Source organism: Leptodactylus fuscus, chromosome 1 (assembly GCF_031893055.1).
Source record: "Leptodactylus fuscus isolate aLepFus1 chromosome 1, aLepFus1.hap2, whole genome shotgun sequence".
NCBI classification, from domain to species: domain Eukaryota; kingdom Metazoa; phylum Chordata; class Amphibia; order Anura; family Leptodactylidae; genus Leptodactylus; species Leptodactylus fuscus.
Window position 1 is genome coordinate 110,551,453 of NC_134265.1, and position 21,263 is coordinate 110,572,715.

Here is a 21,263-nt window from a genome sequence, read left to right on the forward strand (position 1 = left end):
ACCGGCATCTGATTCTTCCCAGTCCTTATAAACCAGTTATTATAGATTTACTATGTTATAATCACAATGCAGAACACGCAGGGCATGAGGCGGTCCCAGACTACTGTAGCTGCATGTTACTCTCCCAGCCAGCAGAGGGCGCTCGACAATGAAAACCTTTCTATACGTCGCACAGCCAATGGCCGGACCGTGATGTCATTGATATGCGACCTGCCATGCCGTGTCCCACGTGATGTGCTGCTGTGTTATGTTGGAATCACCGGGGATCTCTTTTCAGGATGGCGCTGTTTGTTATTAACAGGTACTGTTCTCTTTGTGCGTCGTTTGAACGCAGTCATGTCTCGTGCAGAATACGGACAGGTCTCCGCTGTTTGATCATCAGCTGTATAATCTTTATTGATGTCTTTATATGTGTGATCTCTGCTTATGTCTGTATATGTGTTGTATGATCTGTATCGATCTCTGTGTAAATGTTGTTGTTTGATCTGTATCATGTCTGTATATTTGTTGTTGTCTGATCTGTATTGATGTTTATATGTGTTGTTGTCTGATCGGTATTTAAGTTTGCGAGGTTCACATCCATGGTGGAGTCTCTGTCAAATATCCTCCATACAGGATTTTTTTTTAATCTGACCTTTTCAGTATAAAAAATGGTGGAAACACAACAGACCCCATTGTAGACTATAGTCTAACAGTCAGCGGACAGCCCGGCACAAGTGTGAACATAGTCTAAGATGTCCTTGGTATTACTCACTTCTAGATTTGTTTTAATCTTTTTGTATTTTGGCAAGGAGAGTGGATAGGGCCAAAGTGCCCCAGTTCATATCTGTGACTGTTCCACTGGCCTAGTATGTGTCATTTATAATACTGGTATCTCCTTATGTTCAGGGGTCTTTGTGGTACTAGTTCAGAATTGGTACAATTTAACCCTTTCCTGCTCAATGTCATACTATTACATTACGCAGAACAGATAGTTAATGCTCAATGATGTATTAGTAAAGCATTGCGAAGTAGCAGAAACAGAAGATATGTCTGCTACATAACTCTTAACTCTCAGGTTCTCTTATTGTTATTCAGCTGGCACTGTCTTAGTGAATGCCATTAGAGAAAAAAAAAAATCACAATGCTAGAATTGTTTTTTTGTTGTTTTCTTTTTTTGTTGCCTTGTCCCCCCCCCCCCCCCCCCCCAAAAAAAAAAAAAAAAAAAGTGATTCTCCCCCACAATACCCTGGTTCCCCCACTCCGATACTTCCTTGGCTCCCTTGAGTCTCTACTTCATGAACCTCCAGTTGTAAATTGAAATATACAATTGCTTCATGGTATTGAAATATGATGTTGCTGAGCTTGATGCACTGCACATACTTCATTATGTATCTATTATTCTTTTACATCTGTTAGGTACCTTGGTGATGAAGTGGATTCAACTGAAGATCGTGCCAAAACTTTGCTAGAGAAGTTACGTCAACAAGCCAAGGAACGGCAGTCACAACTAAAATGTAAGAAGCAGAAAGGGAAAGAAATTTTTAAGCACTGCAGGGAAGAGGAGGAAGGATACACAGATGAAACCAAAAACCAAAGCACAAAATCTGAAAAGGGGAAAAAATCTAAAAAACGGAAGAAAACTCTCATTGATGAAACAGAGATCAAGGTGGAAAAACCTGGTTCTGACTCTGAACCAGAGGATGAAGGAGAGATAAAGGCAAAGAAGAGACGCAAGAAAAAACTAAACAAAGATGAACAAGAAGACAGCATAAGTCTGGAGCCACAGGCTGAAGAAGAACAACAACATAAGAAGAAAGGCAGTAAAGGAGAGGCAAAAGTTAGCGTCATCTCCCAAACGGTCCAGAATGAAGATGCTAAGACCCCCAACAAGAAGGAACAGAAACCAGGATCTCGACAATCAAGTGAGGTTTCAAAAGCTGCAGACGAAAACAGCAAGAATGCTGAAGTAGAGGTGAACAAAGCAGAAAATGAGGTGGCTAAAGTGAAACAGAACAACAAAGAAACAAAAGATTCTTCCTCAGATCCCAAATATCTGCTACTTGGAGGTTTTGAGGCCAAGCGAGTTCAGAGGGTAAGACCAAGCAGAAAGTCACATGATATCCACAAGAATAAGGGTGTTTTACTCCCTGTTCTGAATGAAGCGGTGGTCAAACAAGCACACCACTGCTTCATTCAATGGGTCTACTGTAGATAGCTGAAGTACATCATTGTACTCTTTGATAGTGTCATTACAAAGGTTGCAACTGACGTATTCAACAAAATCTGGTATTACTGGATGGAGTTTCAATGGTCTAGCGCAGGGGACAGCAACCTTAGGCACTCCAGCTGCTGTGAAACTACAACTCCCAACATGTTACATTCACTTCCATGGGAGATCCAAGAACAGCAGAGCAGGTGTGCATCCTGGAAGTTGTAGTTTTACAACAGCTGGAGTCCCAATGGTTGCCTACCCCTGGTCTAGCGAATACCAAGCGTTTCTCAGCTACTCCCTCACAGGGAACTTGGAAACTGTAATTTACTGACCTGCCAGTAAGTGCATGGACGCTGCTTCATACATTATATCATCTTCTCCCCGCTTTCTTTTTCTCTTTCTTGTTTCTTCTCCTTCCCTCCATCTTCTACCTTGGTCCTCTCCTTCTTCCCTTTTCCTCTGCCCCTTATCCCCCTCCTGCCTAATATTGATTATTGTAGTTCTACCATCCATTCTCATATCACTTGTAACCTGTATTTTGTCTTTTGCAGCCATGTCTGCTACTACCATTCATTCTGTGTAGCCTTAGGGTGTAATGCATGCTAAATTTGTAAAGTGATGTAACACTAGTTTTGTTTTGTAGGTGCTTCCAGTCCTCCCTCAGTGGCTATCGAAACCCAGTCTGGTTCAGAAGGATATTAAGCAGAACCTTGTTTCCGTTCATGATGTTCCTGGTTTAGACCCAAACATTATAAAGAAACTGGAAAATAACAAAGTGAAATCTTTCTTTCCAGGTACATATACCAGTTTGCAATGTTTACTTGGTCTTAGACCCCTTTTGCATTGTGTTGAAGAAGTCCATTGCCTTGTAATTATTTTCTTTATAAGAACGATTTGATTTTGTCAGTGGGAAACAATCTTTGTAAAAACGTTAGGGATCGTATTTCCTCTATATTGTTTTAGTATAGAAAGTATATTTCCTTTTTAAAGGAACGCTTAACCTAAAGAGCAGCTTATTAAAAGAGCTAGTAAAATAATCATTTAGAAAACAATTATTTCCAAAAATAAAATAAAAAAAATCCAGAATTTCAACAATGGCAGTATTATGGATAAAGTAGAGCTTATGAGTGCTGGCATTTTTTCTGGCCTTGGTAGTGCATCTGAGACTAATCTTAGACAAGATTCTAATCTTAGACACTTCACTTTACTGATTGATATTTTTTTTTTCCACTCATATTTAGTTCAAGCTGAAGTCATCCCGGCTATTTTGGACAGCTGTGTTCATGGTTTTCTTGTGGGCAGAGGTGGATACCGCCCAAATGACATTTGTGTTTCTGCACCTACTGGAAGTGGAAAAACATTGGCATTTGTTGTTCCAATAGTACAGGTCAGTTTGGACAGGATTTTGGTCTACAGAATTTATTACAGTTGGGTCTACTGTTCAGAATTGCCTTACACAAACCAGGATGGAGATACGCACTGGTGGTGTGAGGGTGATCATTCATTATTAGAGATGAGCGACTTCTGTTCGGATCAGCCGATCCGAACAGCATGCTCCATAGAAATGAATGGATGCACCTGGTACTTCCGCTTTGACGGCGGCCGGCCGCTTAACCCCCTGCGTGCCGGCTACGTCCAATCATTTCTATGCGAGCGTGCTGTTCGGATTGGCCGATCCGAACAGTACTCGCTCATCTCTATTCATTATATCATATAATTTAAGTATCCTTTTTTGTCCACAGGTTTTGATGGAACGTGTTGTATGTGAAGTCCGTGCTCTTGTAGTCCTGCCCACCAAGGAGCTGGCACAACAGGTAGTTCAATGCTTTATTGAGAAGACAAGCCGTGGCTTTCATTTATTGCTGGTTCTACCATTGTGCTGCACATGATTTATGTATCATTAGGTTTGGTTTTACCTCTAACAGGTCTGCAAGGTTTTTAATATCTATGCCGATGGTACAGGTCTCAAGGTTGTCCTGATAGCTGGACATAAATCTTTTGCTAAGGAGCAGGAGACTCTGGTAACTAAAAAGTAAGTTGTGTTGTTTTGTTTTTGTTGTTTAAATCAATGACTTCAAAATGTATACCAATGAGAGCTGTGATATTGCCCTAGATGTGGATACAGCCTTCCGTCAGTCAGCAGATAGGTCATAATTACTACTTGTTGGAAAAGCCTTATGACTGTCTACTTCCCATTACCCAGCATACCCCTTTTCTTTTGGAGAACTGTGTTTATGTGTGATATATATATTTTTTTAATTAATAGTTATGTTCTCTTTGTACCATAGGAACTTTGGTTTCTGCAGTTTGGCTGACATTCTTGTCTGCACTCCAGGTAGACTTGTTGATCATATTCAGAAGACAGAAGGCTTCACCTTGAGGCATCTGAGATTTCTGGTAAGCTTTATCACTCTGTAAAAACTTATATGTTGGATTTTACCAGTTTTTTTGAGCTGCATCTTATTCATTTGACAGGTTATTGATGAAGCAGATCGTATGATTGACACTATGAGTCAAGACTGGCTACCTCAGGTCATCAATGCTGTACATAAGGTGGAACCACGTGATTCTGGCATGCTGTTTGCTCGCAAGATGCCAGGAGTGCCAACTGCAGCAAAGTAAGTAATCTCCTACACAACCATCTTTAATCCATATTGTACTTCCTTTGTGTATTTGTGCAAGTATTTCCACCTTTAAGTACATTCAGTGGTCGGTTTGCATATATGTTACTACACGCTTTCATCTTTCTCACATATCATTTTACCTTACAGTTATGGCCAGCTTCAGATTCCATTGCAGAAGTTGCTTTTTTCTGCTACCCTGACGCACAATCCGGAGAAACTTCAGAAGCTGGGCTTGTACCAACCACGGCTCTTTACATCTATATACAAGCAGCCAAAACCAAACACCACTGAAGATCAAACTGAGCTTTCCACTTCTGAAAACTTCTCCCTTCCTAAGGGGCTTACGGTGAGCAGCTTTTGAAGATGTTCTGAGCTAGGATATTCTAGTGTTGCTATGTACTGTATTTATTAAGAATATGACTGCTTATGTCTTACAGCACTACTATATTCCGTGTAACCTTAACTCCAAGCCTCTTATTCTCCTCCACTTCTTACTCACCCTACGTTTTTCTCGTATACTCTGCTTCACCAACTCCAGAGAGTCTTCACATCGGTAAGTGACTACTAATGCACGTGATTACACACATTAAGAATCCAACCAATATTTAAAGTCGAACCAGCAGCAAAAATATGAGATTATGACACTGAAGGGTCTCATTCAGTGGGGCTACTTGCTGCTGTTTTCACATTTATGGAAATGGAAAATGTGGCAAGAATTCAATGAATAGAAATTTTGTATTCAGTTGGATTTTCTGTTTAAGTAAACGCAAGTGTTTAATGCTGATTTTGGTCAAAACATGTCAGTAACACAAAAAACATTGTCTAACCATACATATAAACTGCATGTTAAAATGACACCATTTTTGTGCTTCGCACTTTTTTGTTTTTTGTTCCCAGAGCCATATAAAGCACTTAATGTTTGTGGAGCAAATTGTTCTTCGTATTGGTACCATTTATTCTGTACAATGTACTGGTAAAAAAAAAAATCAGAATGGGGTGGAATTGGAGAAAATGTGCATTTTTACAACTTTCTTATGGGCTTCATTTTTACGGCATTCACATTACACCCAAATTACAATTTTTATCAAAGGCGAAACAGCAAAAGAACAGCGGTTTGACACTTTTGAGGGGTTTTTTTTCCCACTACAGCGTTCACTATATGAGAAATATATTTTTAAGTTTGTAGACTGGGCATTTTTGAACACAGGGATACCTAATGTGCGTGTGTGTGTTTCACTGTGTTTTTTTTGGGTTTTTTTTAATATATGTATCTAGGTAAAGGGGGGGGGTGATTTGAACTTTTTATTTTTTATTTTATTTAAAAAAAAATAATTTTATTTTATTTTTATTTGTATTACCATTGTCACCATCTTTAAAGACCCGGCATTTAAAAAAAGGGGTTAATAAAAAGTAATATTATTGCAATTACTGCTTACATATTAAAGCCATTTACGTGGTCAACAGAAGAACCTCTTTTTACCAGTGTTTGAAAGCTTCTTATGACCCTAATAGTATGTTCACACAGAGGAAAAGGTGGCAGAAACCTTTTCCGCTGTGTGAACTTTCCGCGCAGCTATCTGCCACAGGATGCCGATGCAGCATCATCATCCTGTCGCGGCATCCCGCTTCTGATTAGGCCTGAATGAATGGGCCTAACAGGACCGTGTCTCACACTGCGGCTGACTCAGCCGCAGAATCTCGCTTCTTTTTTCCGCTACTATCTAGTGGGGAAAAAAAAGTGAGCGGGTCCCATTGAAGTCAATGGTAGCAATTTTTGCAGGTGGATTCTGCGTGAAAATCCACCTGCAAAAAACTCTTTGTGAACATACCCTAAGGGTGCCAGCATTTCTTTGCTTGTTTCACTTGCTAGTTAAAGTGGTTGTCCAGGATGTATTTATTCACTTACCTGGTCTAAGAGAATGCTTTTGCTGCACGTGGGGGTTCGAGAGTTTAGTGATCAGAGGCGGCCTCGGCTCCCCAAGTTGCTCCATTCTCTATCCTTTCCCTAATCTCACAGGTAATTGATTACTTGTGCTATGGGGGCTGGTTTGACTGTAGTCAGATTACCGAGGAATGGAGGCAGGTTTGGATTCTTAACTTGTTTTATGTTAAATTTACTTAGTGATACATTATATTTTACAGCCTGTTTCTACTCATAAAACTTTTTGGAGGAATCAATGCAGCAGAGTTCTCCTCTCGTCTTAGTCCTGGGGAGAGAAAGAAGACCCTAAAGGAATTCGAGCAAGGAAAGCTACAGCTGTAAGTTGGTATAATATGATATATTGACATAATTGTTATATTTGCAGTGCTCAAAAAAATCTGAAGTTCATAAAAATGTGAAATATTCATGAAGGGTTGTGTACGTATCGCTACTAGAAATAAATCATTTTTTGGGTTCATTGAGTTTCAATTGTATCCAAGGGCTAGTATATCCAAAATCAATAGTTTTTCAGCACAGGGGTATACTCAAGTGAAAATAAAACGTAGCTTTTAATAAATATGATTAAAAACGAAATTTCTGTGTGTCTCGTCACTGCTATTGTGTTACAGTGTTAACAACAAGTATTGCACACTTGTATCCTTTTGTGGATAGGGCAAGGGGGGTGGCCAGAGTCGGGGGAACCCACCCCACCAGCAATGGTTCAAAATAATTAGCAGCGTGGTGTGGTATACACCCACCCGTATGACCAATTCCCCCCTATATCTCCAAGGGCTAATGTCATTGCTCCTGTCACTATTTGTTAGAATGGTGTCTAAACAGATATAGTCACTTGATAAAACAATAGTAACCCTCTTGTATAAATAAGTGCAGATACAGCAGACTGCCTCTAATAGGTCGGATATAACAGGCTGCGCTTACACTATTACAGGCTAATTGTTAGCACACAAGTAAACTGAAGTAGACTGAGCTAATGGTATTATAAGCCCTATTTAAACACTCTTGTTTAAACACTCTTGTTTAAATAGGGCTTATAATGCCATTAGCTCAGTCTACTTCAGTTTACTTATGTGCTAACAATTAGCCTGTAATAGTGTAAGCGCAGCCTGTTATATCCAACCTATTAGAGGCAGTCTGCTGTATCTGCACTTATTTATACAAGAGGGTTACTATTGTTTTATCAAGTGACTATATCTGTTTAGACACCATTCTAACAAATAGTGACAGGAGCAATGACATTAGCCCTTGGAGATATAGGGGGGAATTGGTCATACGGGTGGGTGTATACCACACCGCGCTGCTAATTATTTTGAACCATTGCTGGTGGGGTGGGTTTCCCCGACTCTGGCCACCCCCCTTGCCCTATCCATAAAAAGATACAAGTGTGCAATACTTGTTGTTAACACTGTAACACAATAGCAGTGACGAGACACACAGAAATTTCGTTTTTAATCATATTTATTAAAAGCTACGTTTTATATTCATTGAGTTTCAAGGCACAATATGAATTTGTCATGTTATGCATGCCTCAGTTGTTTTTTTTTTTATTTAGTAATAACTATTTCGGAGAGATTTTTGAATTGAACCAAACTCATTTCATTTTACTGTGTAGCTTAATGTGTTGCTGCATCTCCCACCGCCACAATTTCCCATGTGCCTGGTATAGGGAGATCAGCTGACTTTTTAAAAAGTCATATTTCTGATCTTTTGCAAGTGCTAGGAACCCACCCATAAGTGCACCCATATTGGAAATTCATTGTAACTCCCTGCTTACACATGAAGGATATTAAAGAGGTTTCTAGGATTAGAAAACTTAAGCTGGTTGCACACGACCATTTGCTGACCAGCTGCCATGAATGAACGGCACTGGGGACACAGTTGTCACCCATGTTCCGCACGTGCACCGCAGCCCATTTCATTCAATGAACAGGAAGTCACGGAAGCAGGTTTGCAAAATTGTACAGGAATAGGACCTGTTCCATATTTTGTGGATCGGACTGTCATACAGTCGTCAGCAAGGAAGCTTAGGCTGTTTTATCTTGTAAACTCCACACGGCATATTCATGGGTCGTGTCTTACTTAAACTACTGCTAATCTGCTAATGGAGTTCAGGACAGAGGATGTTTCTGCTGCTGCCATGTTTAGCTCACACACTAGTCTAATATATTGGAACAATCTGCTGCTGTCAGTATTAGTGTTCAGTTATTGCATGTAAGTCCAGAATAGATTTGTATTCACTGGCAGCAAGAAGAAATGTTGATATCTGTGCGGCACTGAGCGTAAAAATTGTTCTACACATGAAGTCTGACGTTTATTACATAGCTGAAATTTTTTACCGTCATACAGTCTTTAGGATCAAATTACATAAAATCAGAAAACCAATAAAACAAGAAAGATTATATAAAATGTTACATAAATATGTTTACCAGTAGATAACTCTGGTACACATGCACAATTTTCCTATTTTTAGAAATATCCAAAAACCCATTTTTAGAAGTATGCAAGTAAGGCTTAAAGAGAATGTCCCGTTTCAGTTTTTTTTTTAATTGGAAGATGTTATAACTTTTCATTATACAAACAATAAAATAGCCATAGAGTTTTTTCTGTGAATTCTTAATGATACTTATAGTATTTTACAAACTCTGCTCATGTTATGCAGCCTTATAAGCACAGATGCCACAGCAAGAGGAATAGACATCTCAGGAGTGAAGTGTGTGATAAACTATGATGCCCCGCAGTACATGAGAGTATATGTTCACAGGTATGTTCATCTTAAGTGAATGCCGATATGTATAGTGTGTGTAAATAATTTGCATCTAGTGTTACATAGTAGATAAATCCTCTTACACTTCTTGTGTCCATACTTTGAAAATCTATTGCCGCGGAGGCCCTTCATGATATGTAAAGCCTAAATATTCTTATAATTGTAGGGTAGGAAGGACGGCGCGAGGAGGGACATCCGGTCTAGCGTTCACAATGCTGCTGAGAATACAGGTCTGTAAAATATTCCCCCCCTATAGTATGTGTGCATTGGGGATGGAAGAACAAATGTTTTCACTCATGTGTATTGCCCCTTCAGGAGCAGAGGTATCTGAACATGATGCGGGAAGCTGGTGTGCCAAAGTTACAGAAGCAGCTGGTAAAGAGTGAAAACCTCCGGCAGTTTGAGGAACGATATGAAGAGGTGCTGTCACAGCTACAGAGGGTTATTAAGGTGATTAACTCTTTACTCTCATTGATTTCAAGATCCAGCAAATTAAAAGGGAATGTGTCACATGGGATTATTTTTACTAATTGAAAGCAGATCTTAGGACATGATTATGGGGCAGCCATCTTGCTTCTTTTGATAACCGCAATCAGAGAAATGCTTTACAGAAGCCACATAGACGTAGCAACCCGTAGTCTGAATCTGTCCATTGACTTCTATGTGAGTTTGTTCTAGATATGCTCTGTGACCTATGCAGAGGATATTTTGCAGGGAGGGAAGGAAATGAGCTACAACCATCGCATATTGCAAGTGACGGATCCCTTGTTATTTTTCCCCAGCTTTATAACAAAGGTGTTACTTATTATTTTAATCTTGCTTGTGATGATAAACAAATGACTGCTGAAAGGTGATGTCTACAGAGCAGGAAGTGTCAGCCTATTATGCAGTGGACACTAGATAATGCCTTCTGAGAAATTAAATAAATATAGCACCATGTGTTACCCATTCAGATTACTCGGTGACCACTTAATATGTGATCACATTCACTCTCTAGGGCAGGGGTCTCAAACTCAACTCAGCATGTGGGCCGCAGAGCAAGATCCCAGCCAGTCGGCGGGCCGCACCGCGGCAAATTTAGCTCCACCCACTTTTATGTTGACTCCGCCCATTCATTTTTCATGTGCCCCCACACTGTATAATCCTCCTACAGTCACCCGTAAACTATATGTCCCCCCTCCATCTTTCCCCCAGTTACATATACACCCTTCATCTGCCCCCAGATTCATGTCCCCCCATCTCTGCCCTCAGATTCATGTCCCCCCATCTCTGCCCCCAGATTCATGTCCCCCCATCTCTGCCCCCAGATTCATGTCCCCCCATCTCTGCCCCCAGATTCATGTCCCCCCATCTCTGCCCCAGATTCATGTCCCCCCATCTCTGCCCCCAGATTCATGTCCCTCCATTTCTGCCCCCAGTTTCATGTCCCTCCCCATCTCTGCCCCCAGATTCATGTCCCTCCATTTCTGCCCCAGTGTCATGCCGTTCTCCCCCCTCCCTTCGTCTGCCCCCAGTGTCATGAGCCGCTGTGCTGTGAGAGCCGGGAGGAACGCCCCCTCCCTCCCTGATAATGCTCGTCTATGGACGAGTACTGCGAGCAGAGGGAGGGGCGTTCCTCCCGGCTCTCACAGCACAGCGCGATTGGCTGTGCTGTGAAGGACATCTCTGACTGAGTGTCAGAGATGCTCTTCTGACCATAGAAGAGCTACGGTACCGGACCGTAAGCTCTTCACACTGGGCCCACATCGGGAAAGCCGACAGTGTGCTGAACTCAGCGCACTGTCAGCTTTCCGGCAGTATATAGAACTGCCTGTGGGCAAAATGGTGAAACGTCCGGATTCAACTTGGATCCGGCGTCCCTAGGCTTGTGCGGGCCGCACAAAATTGTTCGGGGTGCCGCATGCGGCCCGCAGGCCGCGAGTTTGAGACCCCTGCTCTAGGGTTACTTTAGCTCATAAAGCAAGGTCCCACTCACTCTGATTTTTACATATATAGAGTTTATGAACAAGATTTTTCCTGACAAAATAACCTGATAAAGAGGGTATATCATTTTATTAAAAATGTATTTTGATTCAGTGTTCACCATATTATTATGATTCATACCAGCAGTGATTACTTTTATTAATTATAATAACTATATTGTACAAATGAGTACTAAGCCTCTCCCTACATACACATGTTGATGTCTGCATAATGTGGATATTAGTGGAGATCCATTCCACAGGGTGGAATTTTTAGTAGTTGTGCTTATGGTTTGGTAATGGCACATGATAAATTATTTCTATTCTTTTTCTGTTCACAGGAAGAACAAATTCAGAAGCGCAGCTGAATTTTGGAATAGTAACCAAAAAAAAATATTTGGTTCCATTATTAGGAACTAAGAACCCCTGCTTATTGGTTTCTGCTGTATTCATGTTTAAGCTTATGAACTATTTACAGAGGCCTCCCAGAATCTAATGATATATAACCCTGGTGACGTTCTTTGGGACCATTATTCTATGAAGTGTGGATTTTGTGCTTCACAGGAAGATAAACACAGTTTACCTATTATTTATATGTTCAGAATGACTTTTTATTTTATACTGTAGAAAGGTTTGTATTTAAGAGACACCATATCCTTGGCGGTACAAATGGCTTATAGCTCTGCTTTTATGTAGATAACCATGTCCATTAAATGTACTGGTTTATGGTAAACTGTGTAAAAGAAAAGGTTAATAAACCTGTACAAGTAGAGACCGTACCCAAAAATTACAATTATTCTTTAGAATTGTGAACAAATCCAAACACCTTTGTGGTTTATATCCTTGTGAATACAGATGGAATATCCAAGAAAAATTGTATTTACAGGTGGAACAAGAAGTATCAGTTGGATATAACCTGGTTTGAACTCTTCAATCTGATTCTTTGCTTCTTCTCTATTTATGTAATAGAACGTCCATAACCACTTCCAGCCACTACTATATAGATGTATGTATAATTTTTATCTGTTCTTTATTGCCCATTCATTGTCTATTTTTTTAGATTTTCATTACATTGCATCTCCTTAGCTCTTTGACATAATCCTTTTTTTCAGTCATTTCTTATCATCTTAATGACCCAGAGTAGTTTGAACATTAATGCTTGGGAACTTTTTTTCATATTTTCCATGTCAACCTTCAAAAATCCATAAGTTTTATTTTCCTGTCAACATTGCGTTGTGAGAGCATATTCTTTGGGCAACAAACTTGAAGTACACAATGTTTTGATTACCGTATTTTTCGGACTATAAGACGCACTTTTTTTCCCCCAAATTTGGGGGGAAAAGAAGGGTGCGTCTTATAGTCCGAATGTGGCGCCTGGCACCCGCTGTAATAGAGAGGCGGATGCCGGCAAGGGATAGATGCAGGTGCCGGGGCCTGAGACATCGCTGCGCTCCTCTGCCCTGCATGAAGCCAGCAGTGGCAGGGGCGATGCTATTCCGCTCCTCCGTCCCCCCGCCGCTGGCTTCATGCAGGGCAGAGGAGCGTAGCGATGTCTCAGGCCCCGGCACCAGTGCCAGCGTCTATCCCTTGCCAGCATCTGCCTCTCTAGTACAGTGGATGCCGGGTCTGTAGTCTGGATTGGCGGCGCCTTCTCCCCCGGGGCCGGTCCCCACCGGCCCCATACCTGTAAAGTTGCAGGCCGGCTCCTGCGTGGCGATATCGCAGGAGCCGACCTGTTCGCGTGAGAGCTGGGAGCCTAATGAAGGCCCCCAGGCCTGTCACTGCTATATTAGTATTGCGGCTGGGTCTATGACCAGCCATAATACTAATATACAGAATGTCCCATAGACGGCAATACAGTTGTATTGCCGTCTATGGGACTTGCAATCAAGTGACCGCAGGTTCAAGCCCCCGGGGGGGAAATAAAATAGTAAAAAAAAAACAAAAAAAAAACTTTAAAAATATGAAATAAAAGTTCTAAATAACTCCTTTCCCTAGAATATATATAACAGTAGAAAATCATATATCATAAACCACCGGGTTTTTTTTCAATACAAGGTGATCTAAGCAATAGATATTCCCCAAAATGGTATAACTAAAAAGTACATCTGGCCCCGCAAAAAAAAACCACTCTATGCGTCCCCGTACAGCTGCAGGGTCACCTGTCAATGTGGCCTTGCAGCTGTTGCAAAACTACAACTCCCATATATTAAATATTTTACCATTTTTTGCTTCAAAATTTTTTTTCCCTATTTTCCTCCTCTAAAACCTAGGTGCGTCTTATAGTTCAGTGCGTCTTATAGTCCTGTGCATAGGTATCTTTTATATGGCTTTTACATTTCATGCTATAGAAAATACAAAGCGATAGTCGTTTTTGTGGCTTTTTTTTCCCTCCAAGGATCAAATGCCATGGAAAAACTGTGTGAATGTTGTCTCATAAGTACATCTGCCCTAGATTTACTACTCTCCAGAGGGGTTTACAAAAGGTACAACATGTAATGTACCATGCCCATTTACTTTTATCATTGATTCTTTAGAGTTGAAAAAAGCAAATAAAATATCTATGTATAAAACCCAAGTTACACAGAATATGGCTCTATAATAATCTTAGTGCTAAATTTACAGATCTATAAAAATTTCCATAGTAACAAATCAGCGTTTCTGGGCCCTTGCACATGACCGATTTGGCCCATGGAAAATGGTCCATGTGTAGTACCCAGATTGAATTGGGCTGTGTGCCTCGAAGTCACTGCATTATAGCTAGTTATCATACATTGTTCTCCTGAATTATGGCCCAATTGCTGCAATAATGAACTGACAGCATTGTGTCATGCCTTTACTGTAGCGATCAGGCTGTTCAGGAGCTCAATGCACCATAACCAGCTATAATGTAGTGACTTCTAGGCACACCGCCCAGTTCAGTCTGGGTACCACATCCCGCATATGGGCTGTTTTCCATGGTTGGGACTTGATCAATGTACTAGGGCTCTTAGGCTATATGTTTATATACACTATTTGGAGAATAGTATTGGTCCTCAGTTCTTAATCATGGAGTCCAAGTGCTCTATTCAGTTCCATTGCCACAGTTGTATTAAGTCCAGCTATGCAGTCTGCTTTTACAAGAATATTTGAAGAATGGGTTGTTCTAGAGCTTACTAAATTTAAGAGTAGTCGTGAGTCAGTTTGTGAAATTTCTTCCTTCCTAGATATTTCACCATCAACTGTAAGAATATTATTGAAAGGCGGAAGCATTTTTGAACCATCGGTTTGTCCATGAAGTGGCAGACCAAGGTTGCAGAGCAGGGTCACTGACTGCTGCGGTGCATAGTGTATGAAAGACCAACACTCCTGATTCAATAACTGCAGACTCTAAACCAACTATGACATTAACATTGGCACCAATCTGTGCTGGGAGCTTCATGGCATGGGTCTCAATGGCTGAGCAGCTCCATGTAAGACTCAATTGACCATGCACAATGCCAAATGTTGACATGTTATACATACCACCTATGTTCTATGGAGTGACAAATCATGCTTCTTTATCTCAAAGACCAGTTACAGTGTATATAATACATGTACGCCTAATGGTGGATGAGTAAGGTCTATGTTATGAGGCTGGATAATATTTTGTAATAAGATCTATGGATTACCAGTCGACATCTCACCACAAAGCATTGTTGTTTACTGCTGGGTATAATAGCTGGCTATGATGCATATTCATTGAAAAGTTCAAGCAAATAAAACTAGCTATTATGAGTAAGATAATATGCTCATAGCTGGGTGTCTAATGCAATATGACATCAATTCCAGCAATGCAGAATATTAATTTTCAAGGTTTGTAGCAACCACTTGGCCCATTGTTATTGTCTAAGTTATAAGCATGTGAAAACTAGTTGACGCAGCTTCTATCAGTAAAGCCTAATTTTTTTTTTTTATTATAGTGGAAAATATGGTATGTACTGTCCTGTATAACCCACTAAGGCCCGGTTCACACACATCTGTGCATAAAAAAAGCGGTTACCTTAGGAAACCCACAGACCCCATAGATTATAATGGGGTCCGTGTGGTTTCCGCTCGGTTTCTGCGTGAAAAATGCGGAGAGGGGAACAGAATCCCCAAACGCAGATGTGAACCAGGCCTAAAATACCATGCATTGTATGGTGCATATTGAAAGAAATAGGTAGTGTATGCTGAAAGAATCCATGCACATCATTGTAGATGTGTAGAATAACGTTGACTCATATCTTGCACCAGCATGGCTCTTAGTTTGATAGTATCCTTAGTCATATAGTGAGACCTGGATTATAGGGTAGCCATGTGCACTAGGTGTCACTATAGAGACAGTTTTCTAATGGGAGAGAACTAATCTGCATATACCTGTTACCTTTACCACACAGACAGAATACAGACCAAACACCTGTAAGTGTGAGTGAGTGCATCTACTGCACTGCTTAGACTCCTCACTATATCATTTTACAGGTGCCTTGCTCAACAACCCCTTGGTTAGTGATGTGACTTAATATTTGTATGGGAAATGCTACTCAGTGGTATCAGTGAAATGTACACAGCAGAGATTTCCATCAGGAAGTCCTCCCAGCAGAAACCTTGGCCAGACACTGCACAGCACTGTGTGAATAGTACCTAAGTGTGCCAGCTCTTACCAGCACTCTATACAAGATGTCACTCTCCTAGGAATTCATAATTACTGTTGCAGCATAGCTGCCATTATAGAGTTAATGGGTTGCCTGTTGAGAGGATCCAAATTACGAATATAAATTCCTTAGAGAGTCCATTCTCTAAAGTGTTGCTGACATCTGGGTCCCCCAACTACCTTTGTTCTAAATGGCTTCTCTTTCATCTTATGAAGTACCTGACTGCTTACTTGCTGTCCTTCAGCAAAAAAAAAAAAAGGGTAATGTAAACCCAGTCTTTCCAGGAACACCTTTGTCCATTGGATAAGTCAGGCCTTCCATCTATTCCCCATTCAAGTGAAAGGCCTGATGCACTGGAGTGGTTCTGTTCTGAAAAACAAAAATAAAAAGTCTTTATACAAATTATGAGAGGGAAAAAGACAGATCCTTTTTATTGGAGCTGTAGTTTTTTGTTTCATTTACAAAAAATAATAATAAAAAGAACTAATTAAAGCAAATATAAAAGTGGATCATCAATAAAGCAGCCCAAATAGTAGAATGTCACATACTGAGTAATACCATGGAAGCAACCCAACATGTAAGCTATACCTATAGTATCTTAGGGTTAAAGGAATGGCACAAAATGAACAAAAGACAGGAAAAAGAAAAGACGTAAGGGAAAGGGGGAAAGAGATGTTAGAGAACAAAAAAAAAAACAAGTGTCCCATGTGTCCCCAAGGGTAAGGAAACTACCCAGAACTACACAGAAATCCATGTGAGAAGTCTGACATTTCAACATACCTTTATTTTACATACATAACCATGACAATAAAAAAAGTACACATACGTAAACAGGTATAACTAGTAGTACAAAGATTCTGTCACACATTTCTTTACTGTATACAAAGCACCATGCATTTTTACTAGTGGTTTCGTTTGTTGACGTTTTGACATTTTTAGAATTCTATACAGAAGAATACCAAAAAAAAGACAGCTAGATCATGGTACATTCAGTAAAAAAATAAAAAGTTGACCCCAATAATCTAAATCCAGTATATGTAGACTTGAAAATATATTTGCAACCTGTATGCCGATTCTGTGGAGTATCTGAACACCTTACTCACCACACACATACATATGCGATCATAAAAAGGGGTTCTCCGCTTCCACACTCCCTCACAGCTCACCTGTCACCACAGGTTACACATGGGTGAAGCGACTCCTACACTCGCAAATCTATGAATAGACATAAAGCTGCTACCAAAGGTAGACGAGACACCGAGGTACCAATGCCATGCACAACTAGCACAGAAATGGGTAACATGGCCAAGCAATATTTACTGTCATCGGAATTGTGGGATATTTATAGTCAAGGGACAATCTTATAAAATTTTTGATTGACTGAGAAGCCATTTTCACATTACCGTTACCTACACAGGAATCTATAGCATAGGCAAGCACTCAAAGGCCCGATCTCCTAACTATACTCATGAAAGAAAAAAAACCTAACCTACTTAATCACAGTCATGAAGAGTAAGCTTAGTGTTAAGCAATCGCTCGGAGGATATAGGACAAAAGCAGTGCCAAAGGTGACACTGCTATAAGTCACTTTACATACAGCTGAAATCTAGGTCAGAAGTAAGTGGGCAGTGCTTTATTGTTTCAAGCATTGGTTAAAGCATAGAAACACAGGAGCGCTTTTCCAAAGCCTTTAACCCAAAGTCTGCTAAATGGTAGGCGGCTTTCCAGCATGGTCAGATCTCTCTTTGTACCTTTGCCTGTTCTCCCATTCCTGCCTTTCTGTATACATTTTCGACTAACAGTAATCCCCTTCAATTACCAGGAGGTGCGACCTTCTAAAGGTCAATCGAGTGTCTTATAAATGCTTCATTTTGTGGTGGGTGGTAGTTCTTGCATGTATGAAATAAGAAGTGGTAGACTGCCATTAAACTTGGAGAGACTTTTACCTGTTTTAATGGATTATACACTCACCGGCCACTTTATTAGGTACACCATGCTAGTAACGGGTTGGACCCCCTTTTGCCTTCAGAACTGCCTCAATTCTTCGTGGCATAGATTCAACAAGGTGCTGGAAGCATTCCTCAGAGATTTTGGTCCATATTGACATGATGGCATCACACAGTTGCCGCAGATTTGTCGGCTGCACATCCATGATGCGAATCTCCCGTTCCACCACATCCCAAAGATGCTCTATTGGATTGAGATCTGGTGACTGTGGAGGCCATTGGAGTACAGTGAACTCATTGTCATGTTCAAGAAACCAGTCTGAGATGATTCCAGCTTTATGACATGGCATTGCATTATCCTGCTGAAAGTAGCCATCAGATGTTGGGTACATTGTGGTCATAAAGGGATGGACATGGTCAGCAACAATACTCAGGTAGGCTTTGGCATTGCAACGATGCTCAATTGGTACCAAGGGGCCCAAAGAGTGCCAAGAAAATATTCCCCACACCATGACACCACCACCACCAGCCTGAACCGTTGATACAAGGCAGGATGGATCCATGCTTTCATGTTGTTGACGCCAAATTCTGACCCTACCATCCGAATGTCGCAGCAGAAATCGAGACTCATCAGACCAGGCAACGTTTTTCCAATCTTCAATTGTCCAATTTCGATGAGCTTGTGCAAATTGTAGCCTCAGTTTCCTGTTCTTAGCTGAAAGGAGTGGCACCTGGTGTAGTCGTCTGCTGCTGTAGCCCATCTGCCTCAAAGTTGGACGTACTGTGCGTTCAGAGATGCTCTTCTGGCTACCTTGGTTGTAACGGGTGGCTATTTGAGTCACTGTTGCCTTTCTATCAGCTCGAACCAGTCTGGCCATTCTCCTCTGACCTCTGGCATCAACAACGCATTTCCGCCCACAGAACTGCCGCTCACTGGATGTTTTTTCTTTTTCGGACCATTCTCTGTAAACCCTAGAGATGGTTGTGCGTGAAAATCCCAGTAGATCAGCAGTTTCTGAAATACTCAGACCAGCCCTTCTGGCACCAACAACCATGCCACGTTCAAAGGCACTCAAATCACCTTTCTTCCCCATACTGATGCTCGGTTTGAACTGCAGGAGATTGTCTTGACCATGTCTACATGCCTAAATGCACTGAGTTGCCGCCATGTGATTGGCTGATTAGAAATGAAGTGTTAACGAGCAGTTGGACAGGTGTACCTAATAAAGTGGCCGGTGAGTGTATATGTGGCTGTTTATGTGAAAAGGGCCCACACTGTCGATATGGAGTTCTTGGTATCATTGTAACGGTTATGGTGTAACATTGTCCGAAACAGCAAAAAATTTTTTATTGAAAGCACAATTGACATATTTTTAAATAAAATTTTTGCATAAAACAAAATTGTGATTTTTTTTACCCAAATATGTTTTGGACTATTTTCTCTATAATTAGTATCGACGATCTGGGCCCTTTTCACGTAAACAGCCACATATATCAAATAGCACTGAGGCCATTATTCATATATCAGTGTTTGTATGTCAAAGCCAGGTGCAGATCTTTCCATTACATCTTAACTCCGTGTAGTTGTGACTCCTGGCTTTAGTTTACGTCACTGATGTTAATTACCAACTCATTCAGAAAGTATATTGGAAAATTCTATAACTTAGAATTATACAAACAATAACATTTATTTGTTGAAACTGGACAACTCCTTTAAAGGGATTCTTTCTAGAGATGAGCGAACAGCATTCGATTGAATAGCTATTCGATTGAATATCAGGCTGTTCGATATATTCTATTCCAATTTAAATACCACGTGGCAAACACAGTAAAAATTTGTATCCCCTCCCACCTTCCCTGGTGCTTTTTTTGCACCTATAACTGTGCAGGGGAGGTGGGACAGGAACTACGACAACGTAGGCATTGAAAAAAATAGGAAAAAGCCATTGGTTGCTGAAATCAGGTGACCTCTGATTCTTATGAATAGTGTCGGCCATGTTCATCTCATTTTCGTTTTGGAGAGATATTGAGAGCTTGTTCTCAGGGTGAGAAACAGATTTTATCGTTTTCTAGGCAGGAAAACATTCTTATAAAACAGCTCTTTTCAGAGCTACACTGCAGGAACACTGTACACATACAGTGAACCTGCCAATCATGCAGCACGGGACGTGGGCGAGGACTTGGACGTGGATATCCAGCTGGGCATCCAGTCCACAGTCCAAGTACTGGAGAGGGGCTGCCAGCACCCAGTTCACTCATCCACCTCCTCCTCCAACCCCAGCTTCTTCACCCTAATGTAATACTTAAAAAACCTCATTAATTTTTTAGGGCTCCCCTCAAGGGCCTGCAATGCAATTTTTCTATGGCTCCCCCCCCCCCCAGGGCCTGCAAATCAATTTTTAGGGCTCCCCCACAAGGGCTTGCAATTCAATGTTTTAGGGGTCACCCAAAGGGCCTAACATTCTGCTGCTACAAGGCTCAATTCACCATAAGAAACTACCATTCTGCTGGTGCAAGGCTCTACTCACCCCAAGGGCCAAAAAGTAAAACACTGCTGGTGCAAGGCTCTACTCACCCCAAGGGCCAAAAAGTAAAACTCTGCTGGTGCAAGGCTCAACCCACCCCAAGGGCCAAAAAATAAAACACTGCTGGTGCAAGGCTCAACTCACCCCAAGGGCCAAAAACTAAGCTGGTTAGAGGTTCAACTCACCCAAAGGGCCTAACATTCTGCTGGTTAAAGGCTCAACTCACCCGAAGGGCCTAACATTCTGCTGGTGCAATGCTCAACTCAACTAAAGGTGCAACATTTAGATGGCTTCTTTCCAAACCGAGGGTGATTCCTTTCGGTAAGATGTGATGGCTGTGTCCAGCCCTGATTATCCTGGTTGATCTTGTTCAGTATTGAGGCCAGCTCAGCATTGAGGTTCTTGTACGTTAGGTTGTCCATGCCCACTAATGTGCATGAAGACTTGATCACAGTAAATGTTCTTATTTTTCTCCAATTCAATCTCTGAATGAACTTCTCTGAAAGATAGCCTAGGCACTGCTGCAATGGCAATCACTGGGTTTTCTTGTTCTGGTTCCAAAGAATATTGTGTCTTACTTGAAGAAGAGACAATCTATGGCCGGGTTCACACGATGTATTATGGCACGTAATGTGGTACGTAGACGGCGCGGGAGCTT

General features: G+C 41.1%; 1 protein-coding gene across 1 annotated transcript; it reads left to right on the forward strand.

Annotated features, from left to right (window-relative positions):
• Positions 1–215: 215 nt before the first annotated feature.
• On the forward strand, positions 216–12,249 carry DDX51 (DEAD-box helicase 51). Its single transcript, XM_075262611.1, has 15 exons — positions 216–301; positions 1,399–2,074; positions 2,838–2,988; positions 3,436–3,581; positions 3,937–4,008; positions 4,120–4,226; positions 4,483–4,591; positions 4,670–4,812; positions 4,966–5,164; positions 5,256–5,371; positions 6,961–7,077; positions 9,417–9,518; positions 9,688–9,751; positions 9,837–9,971; positions 11,824–12,249. The coding sequence occupies exons 1-15, from the start codon at positions 279–281 to the stop codon at positions 11,848–11,850; spliced, it is 2,187 nt and encodes a 728-aa protein (XP_075118712.1). The 5' UTR covers positions 216–278; the 3' UTR covers positions 11,851–12,249.
• The last annotated feature ends 9,014 nt before the right edge of the window (positions 12,250–21,263 follow it).

Coding starts and splice junctions, on each gene's coding strand:
- DDX51 (XM_075262611.1), top strand. CDS start 279: ATGGCGCTGTTTGTTATTAACAG. Junction 3,582..3,936: donor TTGTTGTTCCAATAGTACAG/GTCAGTTTGGAC, acceptor TTTTGTCCACAG/GTTTTGATGGAACGTGTTGT. Junction 9,519..9,687: donor ATGAGAGTATATGTTCACAG/GTATGTTCATCT, acceptor TTATAATTGTAG/GGTAGGAAGGACGGCGCGAG.